We start from the raw sequence: 13211 nt of genomic DNA on the forward strand, positions 1-13211 counted from the left end.
ATATCGCTGGGCCCCTCGTGTGAGCGAGACTGTAGAAATGTGTGGCCGCACTATAGACGAGCGTCGTCTATTTCAGACAGTCGAACTCAGTGAACGAGAAAGTAGTCGAATCAGATAAGGTGGCTTGTCCATGCCTTATGTTCGACATATGATATCGCGATACAAAAGGATCATCAACCGGAATCATCACTGGCGTTCGTAAGATCACGAACAAACTCTATTCGAGATAGGTAGTCATAGTGTCTTGCTATAGACCGCCTATGACTTGTATGTCCGGAATAGAGATTTCGGGTTATACTGCTATATCGAATGAGCTACAGGGTCACACACGCAGGGAAGGACAAAACGCACGAGAAAACGACCGAAAAATCAAGACGGAAGGGTGTGGAACAGACATACCAGAAGTCCGGAATGGACGGTCCGCCAGGTCCAGACCCGGCGGTCCACGAATAGTCGCAGACCGTCCATTCTATGTGATGGAACATACTGTCCGTGTTGATAGCAGACCGTCCGTTCTGGCTTGTCTGTGTTGATAGCTAAGCTTCTCCAATAACGATTAATGATAGTAAAGACACTTAAAGGAAATCCCTACAAAGGTTGTATAAAGCGTTTATTTCATCAAAGCCATAACAAAACAGATTTCACGACAACAACAACTTTAGTGATAAAAATTTAGAAGCAAAGCGACAAACAGATGTAGCAGAAGCTTCGTTTAGACAGAAGCTGACGGAGTGAAGCGGACAACAGGGACAGACATGAGCGGATGAGCCATGGCCAAGTCCATGCCTCCGGATTCTTCTACGTTAACCTTTTCTCCATCAATTTTCCAATCAAAGTAATGGGCCATTGTCCCTACGGCTGCTCCTATGGAAAGATAGGCCAATTTTTCTCCGGGACAAGCCCTTCTTCCGCCCCCGAAGACGAGGAACTTGAAACTCTGTTCCCGGTTTTCTTCCGCGGACGAACCGAAGAATCTCTCGGGGCGAAACTCGTCCGGGTTTTCCCAAGAGTTCGGATCTCTCATTATCCCGTAGTTGTTAATGACAACCGGTGTGTTTTCGGGCACGTCAAACCCTCGGATCTTGCACCATTCTCGGCATTTCCTGAACACTAGAAGGCCCGGAGGGTGTAGCCTTAGCCCTTCTTTAACGACGGCCTGCAAGTACGGGAGGCTCGAAACATCTGACTCCCTGAGTTTCCTGTCTTTCCCGACAACAGATTCGATCTCATCTCTCACTTTTTTAAGGATGTTAGGATGGTTGATGAGCTCTGCCATTATCCATTCCGTTGATCTCGCCGAGCTATCGATGCCTCCAATCAAAATATCCTGTGGGGTATATGGCATATGATTATAGATACCACATTCTTGGAGAATACGTGATTGAATTTCAAGATCGATCGATGATACATTACCGCCAAAAACGACTTCATCTGGTCCCTCGAGATCTTATACTGAGCGTTTTCGTCGTGGTAAGCTTCCAATAGAAGATCCATGGTGTCCTTTTGCTCTCTGTTTGGATTCTCTTCGTGTTCCCTCAGAATCTTCTCGAGCAACTCATCAAACTTTTGAGAAACCTCTCGGATCTCCCTCTCGAAAAACGAAATCCCGATTTTCTTGAGCGGTCGGAGTCCATACGCCAAGAACAGCTTTCTCATCAAACCGAACGACTTGACGACCAAATCTTTCACTTGTTCCGCCTCCCCATTTTCCTCAGACATCTTTCTTCCCATCAACATCCTTGACAAGCCATTGCTGCTCAGCTTCGTCATCTCGTTAACCACATCAAAAGGCTCGCCCCTCTTCGCCTTCTCAAGCAAGGTAACGTAAAACCTATCGAGCTCTTCGCCCCTAATCTCGCGAGTCCTCTCGAGATACTGCCGTCCCAGTAACTCAGAGATGGCGACCTTCTTCATGAACTTCCAATAAGCGCCGTAGGGTGCGAGCAAGAAGCCGGAGTCGCTGAACAGTAACGAGTTTTCGGTGACTCCATGGTTACGGTCCGAGAAGTTCACGTCTTGCGTCTTGAAGATTTCGTTGGCCACTGAAGCTGACGACACTAGAACAATGGAGGTGTTGCAGAGGCGGAGATGGAGGAAAGGACCGTATTTGGAGGAAAGCTTTTGAAAGGATTTGAACCATGGAATCGACAGAAGAAGATGAAGATGACCGATAACTGGTAGAGCCGGTGGGCTAGGAGGAAGACGGACGTTTGATTTTCTGGGTTTCTTGAAGAGAAAGAAAGCTGAGAAGAGCCATACGAGAATGAAGATGAAGATGACTTGGAGATCAACGACGAAGGCAGCCATTGTTGCCTTTACAGTTTATGAGGAAGGTTTCTTTTCTTTTTTATCCCTTAAGTTTCTGTATGCGTTTATGTATTTATAGACGCAACCATACACGAAACCATTTAAATAATATACTATTTGGTATGGTTTGACTTGTTAAAGTTCGTATCATCTCTTCTTTACCTTTCGTTATACACTTACCTATGCATAATTATATATATATTTGTACATCATATACGGTTATGTAAGGGTTTTGGTTTGGTAAATCTCGATATTTTTCCTGAATCGGACCGTTCAAAATTCTCGAACGTTATTTTTTTTATAGAACCGAATTTCTCGAAAACTGAACCGAATCGAATCGAATTTTATAAAATTCCCGAAAAACTGAAATTTTATTAAAAAAATCTAGTTTTTTTAACAAAGATCGAAACTGAACCATATCGAAACCGGAATCAAACCGAATCGAATAATATACGTTACTAATTTGATACAAATTTAGAATATCGAATAAACCGTTTCCGAACCGAACACCTAAAATTCCAAACCGAATCACGAAAGGCGCATCCTTACGGTTATATGCATACCATATAAGTATACACGTATACATTCACACATATACACCAAAGCGTACACTATATACATACATAAAGAATCCTAAACCGAGTTAAATTAAGATCCCAATGCTAAAATTAAACCCTAATTTAGCAATAATTCATTGATAACCCAATCTCAAAATTCTAAATCTCCTAAACCTGAGTTTAAATTGTTCTAATTCACTAAGTTCCTTTCCGTGATTATAGCAATGAAAAATTACAGACTTCGGGAATTTACCTTTATTTTACGTGTTTCTTGCCGGATGGAGAAAAGGATCGCTAGAGAAATGCTAAAAAAATTTATGGTTTTTAGAATAAAAAATAAAATTATGAAATTACTTCTTATTTCTTCTTGTTAAAATATATCACACACAAGTTTTCAGACAATTATTTAAATTAAATATATGATATGACGAATTGAATCCTGTAATTTGGATTGAACCCAAAAATTTCAATTCAATAAAACGAAAACAATTTCAATTGAAAACTATTAACACTGCCTTACGTGTAGGAAAACTGAGAAAGAAGAAGAAATTAAGGAAGACGAATCATGAACACAGACTAAAAAATATATATATATTTAAAGTCAAAATTCATTTATATGTTTTTATTAATTGATAGGATATTGTATGCGTTTACATATTTATTTTATAATTTCGGAAAGGTTGATAGATATTTTCACGCTTTTTACAATGTATTTCTACAATAGACTCTTTATTTTTGAGCTATTATCTATTTCTTGCAGCAAAAAAAAAAAGCATTTATCACATTTCTAATTACAATGTACTAAAAATAAAAACAAATTGGTACATGAATCACATGAATGATGTTTTTAATTGATTATACATATATATATTTATATATTAGCTAAGCTGTAGTGTATTTAAAAGGAGAATTAAAGAAACAAAATGATTCCCAGCCGATCCGTTTAACAATTTCACATATTCTTGTAGATATTTAAATTAGTAGCTTTGGATACATGTGACGGGAGGACGCTGGGGGATATGGCTGTGTTTGCAATCTGATGAACTGTTGACTAATATGAATATGATATTATATATCGTTGTCTCGTGTTACCATGTATTGATATAATATGTATTATTCAAAATGATTGGTTTTCTCTCTCTGTATAATTTCATTTCTTCCCATGTTCTGCATGATGCAATATTAAATTATTGATATGTTATACATTTTTTTGTTATATTTTATATATATATATATATCATTATTATATTGATTATACATATAATATATATTCTATTTAATTTAATGCAATTACGTTCATATTCTCAATTAAACATTGATATCTTATATTTAATTTAATATATCTTCCATAAGATATTTTTCTGAAATTGTCCCACCTAAAATACTTGATTTTTTTTATATTTTCAACTACATCATTCACGTCATTAATATTATATATATACTGCACAATCTTATAAGTCAAGAACTCCAAATAAAAAACTGGTCACATTATTTTCTTATTTTAGATACCGTAAGAGAAGTATGACAAATAATATTTGCTCATATTTTAGATGTTTTTAGTTTCCATGATTCACGTTTCTCTTTTTTTTCCTTTTCACAATCACTGACGTTTGTGATAAATTTTCTAGAAATAATGTTATATACTTCTAACTCTAATCACTTATTGACCACTTTATTAGGTTATTTGGTTATTTTGGTGGTCTTTCAAATTTTTTTTCCCTCTTTCACTCTTCCTCTCATCTTAGTACTTCTAATTTTACACTAATCCTTAACACTAAATATTGGACCATAGACCCTGATCTGAAATTCAAATCTTTAAACACTAATCCTAAATCTTAAACCCTAAATCAATTCTAAATCATAAACCTAGTTCGTATTAGATAAATAAAGGTCTGGATACACGAGAATGAATACAAAAGAAAAACAGAATCGAAAAACAAAATAATAGATTAACCCGGATATAATCTTCTAGGCGTGATTTCACTTTCCTAAAACGTTATTCTCTCCCCACCGAGCAAAGGAGAATCCCGAGAATACGTTTAGAGATACAAAAAAGACCAGCAACGATTGATATGCTCCTCAAACGTTGCCCGAAACAGAAAAACCCGAGAAAGAAGATGAACAGTAAAAGATGGAGAAGAAGTAGCAAGTTTCTTCACCAACAAGGTTTACAAATCTCTCAAAAAACCAATTCGATTTCATCCATTTGTGTTCAGACGTCTAGGAATGTTTTTTAACACTCCAGAAGTCAAAAGATGCAAAGATAGGGAAGTTTTTTCCGAACAGACACGATTTTTCGTTCATTTTGAACAACTCAGAAAAATCAGGCGGGTCGCTCATTTTCGGAGCGGTCGCTCATTTTCCAGTTTTGTTCATCAGAGAAAATGAGCTACCCGCTCATTTTTCTGAGCGGTCGCTCATTTTCCGAGCGATCGCTCATTGTCCCCAGTTTTGTTCATCAGAAAAATTTAGCTACCCGCTCATTTTCCTGAGCGGTCGCTCATTTTTCCAGCTGTCGCTCATTTTTTCCAGTTTTATTTTATCGGGAAAAACGAGCCACCTTCAATATCTTCCGACTAATCCTTAACACTTAACCAATTCACGACACGTCTTTTACAAGCATTTTACTCCTCCACCACACTTGTAATACACGTGAAACAAGAATCCTTTGAGAGATTTTAAAGTCCACCAATCTATTCTAAAATAACTAACAATCCTCCACCATTTTAGAGTAGGTTGTCTATGGAAACCAAGCGACAATCCGTCATCCTCACAACTTTGTGCATAAATGAAAGTATATTTCGATTGAACTTCCACTTAGTGTAACGTACAACAATAAACTCGAATTACATAGGTGTCGAAACGATTGAACCTAGTAATCCTAATTGAGCTACCGAGTACAAAACACACACAAAGTCACTACAAGTTTTTCTGCAATCCTTGACACTATAACGGCCATGTGTCCATATCCATTCACAAGCACACGGATGGTGAGCCACCAACATCTTGAAGCGGCCTCACTTCATGCTTGTATAGGTGAATCCTATATGGTATCGTGCCCTGCAACTAGGCACTTTGTCAAAGGACTCATTAAGTTAAAACATCCTCTTTACATTGCATAACCTAGATGCTTACCTCGGGATGTGTTGTCGTGAAGCATCTACAATCACATAGTAAAGGATTTAACTCATTGAACTCAAGATCTAGCGTTGTACTAGACGTTGAGTTGAGATTCCTTTACTTGCAATTCATAAAACTGGCTCTAGTCCCATCCCTTGTGACATTTGTGTACCACGTCCCTTGGCAAACGTTTTGTGAAAGCATCCGCCAAATTTTGTGTGGTCCGCACAAAAACCACCATTATGGCCCCGTCTTTAATCAGACTATTCACATAGCTATGTCTTAAACCGATGTGTCTAGACTTTCCGTTATAAACATGGTTGTATGCCTTAGCCAACGTCGCAACACTATACCAATGTATTGCAATAGGCGATACCGGTTTAGGCCATAACGGTATTTCGAATACCAAATTCCTTAGCCATTCTGCTTCTTTCCCAGTAGCTGCTAAGGCGATAAATTCCGACGCCATGGTCGAATCCAAAATGCAAGTTTGTTTCTTGGAAGCCCAAGAAATCGCCGCTCCACCTAAAAGGTAAAGTCATCCACTCACTGAGGCATAATTCTCTTCACTAGAGTTCCAACTCGCATCGGTATATCCTTCTAACACTGAAGGTTGACCCGTGTAGCGTAGACCATAATCAATTGTCTTTTTCAAGTACCGAAGTACTCTCCGTACAGCATTCCAATGATGTACGCTTGTGCTACTCGTGAATCTACTCAACTTCCCTATCGCGTAGGTCGAGTGCTAGTCATAGCATACATCAAACAACCAATGACACTAGCGTACTCAAGTTGAGCTACTGGTTCCCCATTGTTAGGTGCAAACTTAGCGCTACAATCCATCGGAGTAGAAGCCGGAGGGCTTTCAAACATATCAAATCGTTTTAACACTTTCTCTACGTAATGTGATTGAGATAGTGTTATCGAACTTTGATCCCGTTTTATCCTAATGCCTAGGATAACATCAGCCTCACCTAAGTCTTTCATCGAAAACTTCGATGACAAGAAGTCTTTTGTCTTCTTGACTTGCTCTAATTCTGTACCGAATATGAGCATGTCATCCACGTATAAGCAAATGATAACTCCATGACCGTTATCATCAAACCTGCTATATACACACTTGTCTGATTGATTCAGACGAAATCCATTAGCCAAAACGACCTCATCAAACTTTTGATGTCATTGTTTAGGTGCTTATTTCAACCCATACAACGATTTGACTAACTTGCACACCTTGTATGCTTGTCCCGATAGGATAAAACCTTCTGGTTGCTTCATATACATCTCTTCTTCTAGATCACCATTCAAGAATGCCGTTTTAACATCCATTTGGTGGATCACAAGATTGTTTATCGCTGCAAGAGCGATCAACAATCTTATCGTAGCTATTCTAGCTACCGGTGCATACGTATCAAAGAAATCGATACCTTCTTTTTGTCTAAAGCCTTGAGCTACTAGACGAGCCTTCAACTTATCAATAGTTCCATCGACTCTAATCTTCTTTTTGAAGATCCACTTGCAACCAATCGGTTTACAACCTGGAGGAGGATCTACTAAGATCCAAGTGTTGTTGTTCATGATGGAGTCCATCTCATCATTTATCGCTTCTTTCCAGAATGCGACATCCTGCGATCTCATCGCTTCATCAAAAGTCCTAGGGTCTCCCTCGATATTGTAAACATAAGCGAGTTGAGTCACGATCGACTCATTAGTACCTTCTACTAGGTACATATGAAAGTCCGGACCAAAGGTTTTCCTTTTCCTTATACGCTTACCTCTACGAGGTTCACCTTGTCCGTCATCATGATCGACTACTCGATCACTTGAGTTTGGTATAGCTCGAGGTTGTCTTTCAACCGAAGAAAAACGATTCTCGTCAAACAATGCATCTCTCGACTCTATAACCGTGTGAACGGGTATATAGTCATTCTGTTCTATAATATAGAACCTATAGGCCTTGTTATGAGAGGCATAGCCTATAAAGATACATTCGATACCTCGTTCACCCAAAGTTTTTCGTTTGGGTTCCGGCACTTTAACTATTGCTCGACAGCCCCAAATCCGAAAATAATTCAGATTTGGTTTTCGCTTATATCATAGCTCATATGGGGTTATTTTATTCTTTTTCGAGGGAACTCGATTAAGAATATAGCAAGCCGTTAACATGGCTTCTCCCCAAAAACCCTCGCTTAATCCCGAGAAAGAAAGCATGGAATTTACCATTTCTTTCAACACCCTATTTTTTCTTTCCGCTACACCGTTTTGTTGTGGTGTATACGGAGCAGTCGTCTCATGAATCACGCCTACGGATTCAAAGTATGTCGGTTCATAATACTCCCCTCCCCTATCGGTTCTAAGCTTCTTGAGCTTAACCCCGAGTTGTGTTTCAACCTCGGACTTGTACACCCTAAACTTATCCAAAGCTTCGTCTTTAGAATGCAACAAGTAAACGTAGCATAACCTAGTTGAATCCTCAATAAACGTAACTACGTACTTTTTATTTCCTAGAGACGGTGTAATATGAAAATCGCATAAGTCACTACGCACAAGTTCTAGAATGTCCGAACTTCTTTCTACGTTTGGAAATGACAGCCTCGTAATTTTTGTTTTCATGCAAGTAACGCAACGATGATCATTCTCCAATTCACAAGGTGGAATAAGATCTAACTTAGACATTACATGCATCCGTTTAAAATGAACGTGACCTAATCTAGCATGCCATAAATCTGAAACATTGGAAGAGAGAACATACAAAGAAGTACTCGGTTTATTTATATTGAGTTTGAACATCGAATTACATAGATAGCATTGTCCAACAAAAATCCCCCCTTTGGACAATACAAACTTATCAGCCTCAAACACCATCTTGAATCCGAATCGATTCAATACGCTACCCGATACAAGATTCTTCCTAACATCCGGTGCATAAAGCACATCTCAAAGAGTAAGAGTTTTCCCGGATGTGAACAACAAATATACTTGTCCCTTTCCCAAGACGTCAACCGTAGACTCGTTGCCCATGTAAAGCATGCTTCCATCCTTGACGTCCTCAAACGTCTTGAATAGATTGCGGTCTTTACATATGTGTCTCGTAGCGCCCGAATCAATCCACCAAGAGTTATCACTCTCCTGCACATGATTCAGCTCAGAAATCATAGCCACAAAATTCATAACCGAATTTGTGTCAACAAGAGTGATCGTACCTTGGTTGGGTTGGCCTTGGTCGTGTTTGCCTTGGCCTTGACCCTTCTTTCTATTCTTGTAGGAATAGCAATCCTTCTTGAAGTGTCCGGGCTTGTTGCAGAACCAGCAACTCCCACTCGGCTTAGGCCTTTTGTTTGAGTGGCCTTTCGGGGATTTGTTTGGCCTCTTTTGGCCCCGTTTCTTCTCTTCCTCCACCACATGAACCGTAGTAGACGAAGAAACATGTGTGTCTTTCTTGTCATGCATTCGAAAGTTCTCCTCAATCCGAAGATGCGACCCCAATTGCTCAAGGGTCATATCCTCCTTCCTATGTTTCAAGGAACGTTTAACGTCTTTCCAAGACGGTGGTAATTTGTCAACAATGGAAGAAACCATAATAGTTTCATCCATTTTCAACTCATGTTGAGTAAAACTACTCAAGATCCTCTGGATCTCATGAAATTGCTCCATAACCGGTCTTGTATCCACCATCTTGTAAGCGTTAAACTCGCTTACCAGAAACCTCTTACTCGAGACGTCTTCCGACATGTATTTTTCTTCCAATTTGGACCACAATTCTTTTGCAGTCTCTATATTTTGATATACATCAAAAAGGGCATCGGACATACCGTTCAATATGTGTCCGCAACACATAATTGTCGTTGTCCCACTTGTTCCTCGTGCGTGCTTGAGCGAGCGTCTCATCTTCATTCTCCTCCGGTCGTGGAGTGCTGATCACATATGCCACGTGCAATGTAGTAAGAAGAAATTTCATCTTCTTTTGCCACCGCCGGAAAGCCACGCCCTCGAATTTCTCGAGTTTGTGAAAATCAAGAGTTAGATCTCTCACCGAAGAACCCATACCCGTCATTCGATTCCCCCTTCCCCGTGTATCCGAAATAAGGGATAACGTTTTAGATTGTTAGATAAATAAAGGTCTGGATACACGAGAATGTATACAAAAGAAAAACATAATCGAAAAACAAAATAATAGATTAACCCGGATATAATCTTCTAGGCGTGATTTTACTTTCCTAAAACGTTATTCCCTCCGCACCGAGCAAAGGAGAATCCCGAGAATACGTTTAGAGATACAAAGAAGACCAGCAACGATTGATATGCTCCTCAAACGTTGCCCGAAACCGAAAAAACCGAGAAAGAAGATGATCAGTAAAAGATGGAGAAGAAGTAGCAAGTTTCTTCACCAACAAGGCTTACAAATCTCTCAAAAAACCAATTCGATTTCATCCATTTGTGTTCAGACGTCTAGGAATATTTTTTAACACTCCAAAAGTCAAAAAGTGCAAAGATAGGGAAGTTTTTTCCGAACAGACACGATTTTTCGTTCATTTTGAACAACTGAGAAAAATCAGGTGAGTCGCTCATTTTCCGAGAGGTCGCTCATTTTCCAGTTTTGTTCATCAGAGAAAATGAGCTACCCGCTCATTTTCCTGAGCGGTCGCTCATTTTCCGAGCGGTGGTTGATAACTCCTATTCTTCTCTATATTTTGATGAGAGTTTGTCTAGGTTTTATAGGATAATCACATGCATTCATAGGCATTCTAGGCGTGTTAGGATACAAAACCCGGTTGTGCTCTAGTTTTGCAGAGTTACAGGTTTCGAAGATGATTGGACTCGAAAAGGAGCCATTTGGAGCGTTAAAGGAGAAGTCCGGATGAGATACTCATGTTGCGATACTAATAACTTTCTCTACAGAGGTCCAAATCATGCGAGACTTGTACCATTGGAAAGAGCACTTCAAGTGCTTCGCGTAGACACCAAAATCGCGTAAATCCGACACCGGAGCAGAACGTTACGAGTGAAATCGTGAAGACCAGAAAACTGCCAGCGCAGGGCCGGATCCAACTGGATCGGGTCCGGATCAAGGACGCAGAATTCGACCCCAGGAATCTGGATCCGGCCCGGATCCACCTGGAATCGGTCTGGATCCAGTCTAAAACTCTGTTTCGCGATTTTCAGCATCTGAATGGGAATAGGACTCTTGGGAGCCACCCTAGGGTTATAAAAAAGCCCTAACCACGTCCTAGAACAGAGAGAGCCTTAGAGAACACCTAGATACAGATTTTTGGAGAGCTTTTGGTGAGAGAAGAATAGAAGTTCACGGGATTTCGGGAAGAAGAAGGAAGATTCGATCGTGGAGACTACACATCTGCATGAGACTTTCTTTCCTCTCTTTTATCTCTTTCTTTATGAGCTTTTTGTTGTTTTCTATGAACCGTGAGTAGATCCACGGCTATGGGTTAGGGATTCGTATGTGTTTTGGGTATGTCTGAACCCTAACTTGAATTTCGGTTTTGATTTGATTCGGTTCTATTGATTTGCACTTTTATTGGATTGATGTTTGCTAACCCCTTGATCAATTATCTTGGATTCTGAACCACATAGAGATATGGGTTTGTTTCGGATCAAAATCAATAGGATAGATCGTATTATTCACATAGAGATATGGTTTAATCGATCTAGGGTTGATGATAGCGTTCTTTATGCACCTAGGGTTAACTTGAATAGATCGAGAGATTGACGAGTTACTCTGTAGGTAGGGAGTTAGTAGACCGAGAGGTGAATTCTCTATTATCAATGCTTGATGATTCCCGAATACAAGTCATAATCGTTATTCATGCATGCTTAGCATATACCCATACACGCGAATACGGTCCCGACACCCGTAGTCATCCTTGTTTGATAGGTTACTCGTTTTTATTTGCTTTCTTATATTATTTTCCATTGATTCTACATATTTCAACCATCACCTGCTTGCTTGCTTTGATCTATTTTCGATCTAGATTTGGATTTAGCAACAGGTCCTCGTGTTCGACCCCGTGTTACGACGATCCGTATCCTTGCGGTGAGTTGTGAATCGGGTTATAGATTTTAGACTCGGTACACACGTATCAAGTTTCTGGTGCCGTTGCCGGGGACTGGTTAGCCTATTTCTAGGTCTTTATTGATTCTAGATCCTAGCTTGTCTTCTTTTTCTTTTTTGTTTTTCTTTCTTTAGTTTTTGCGGATTCACTTGGTTTCGAGTTCTTCCTTTTTGCGGTTTGCAGGGTCTAGTGCATGACACGGAGCTCTACTCGGAGAGAAGACTTAGTCTACGATCCAGAGATTGAGCGTACCTTGAGAGACATCCGAAATCAGCAGAGAAGAGAAGCCATGTCGAGATCACGTAGTTCGCATGACCATGCGGTTCATGATGAGGAGCATCGAGAGAATCAAGAGCACATGAATCCGCTCTACGATCAGCAGACTGAGGGCGAAGCTACATACGTTGCAGAGGAGACTTTGGGTTCTTACATTGCACCGAAGCACACCCAAATCCTATCATGCATCAATAGACCACCCATAGACAGCTTTGAGCTACCGCCGCAATGCATCACAATGTTCAGTCAGGCGAGTTTCAGAGGGCGGCCTACGGAGGATCCCATTGCTCACTTGACTCAGTTCAAGATGCTGTGCAGATCAGTTAGGAAGGCACGAGGGATGACTATTGAAGATGTATACTTGGAGGCCTTTCCTTTTTCACTGATGGACCGGGCAAGAGATTGGCTCTACACTCTTGAGCCAAACTCGATTACGACATGGGAGGAGCTAGAGGAGCAATTCATGGCGAAATACTACTCCCCAGAGAAGACCCGAGCTGCCCAGAGAGCCATACACAGCTTCACTCAGGAGAGTGATGAGAGTCTGTACGACGCATGGGAGAGATTCAAAAGTTATCAACGCCTTTGTCCACACCACGGCATGGATAAGCGACTGTTGCTATCCACGTTCATCCACGGACTACGACATGATACCAGAGCTTGGATGGATGCAGCCTGTGGAGGGAGCGTTTATGAGATCCCCTTTGACACCCTAGAGATTCAGATTGCAAAGATGGCCAAGGCTAGAGGGATGTCCAGAGATAGCAATACACGACCCATGGCTCGGATAGATACAGGAGAATCTGCAGTTTTGAAAGCTGTCATGTCTGAGCTAGCGGTTATCAAGCTCCATTTAGAAGCTAAGAGCAGTTCGAATCAGACA

At 40.3% G+C, this 13211-nt stretch overlaps 1 protein-coding gene across 1 annotated transcript; it reads right to left on the reverse strand.

Annotated features, from left to right (window-relative positions):
• Positions 1-593: 593 nt before the first annotated feature.
• Positions 594-2333, reverse strand: LOC104807085 (cytochrome P450 705A5-like). Its single transcript, XM_010532199.1, has 2 exons — positions 1414-2333; positions 594-1327 (listed from the first exon to the last, which is right to left on the reverse strand). The coding sequence occupies exons 1-2, from the start codon at positions 2305-2307 to the stop codon at positions 713-715; spliced, it is 1509 nt and encodes a 502-aa protein (XP_010530501.1). The 5' UTR covers positions 2308-2333; the 3' UTR covers positions 594-712.
• Positions 2334-13211: the final 10878 nt, after the last annotated feature.

This window comes from Tarenaya hassleriana, unplaced genomic scaffold (assembly GCF_000463585.1).
Source record: "Tarenaya hassleriana unplaced genomic scaffold, ASM46358v1 Cleome123, whole genome shotgun sequence".
Classification (NCBI taxonomy): domain Eukaryota; kingdom Viridiplantae; phylum Streptophyta; class Magnoliopsida; order Brassicales; family Cleomaceae; genus Tarenaya; species Tarenaya hassleriana.

Bases quoted from the DNA above. Each gene is read 5' to 3' on its own strand.
- LOC104807085 (XM_010532199.1), bottom strand. From the start codon at position 2,307: ATGGCTGCCTTCGTCGTTGATCTCCAAGTCATCTTCATCTTCATTCTC. The intron at 1,328-1,413 runs GTAATGTATCAT...TATACCCCACAG, and splicing joins AGATGAAGTCGTTTTTGGCG to GATATTTTGATTGGAGGCAT.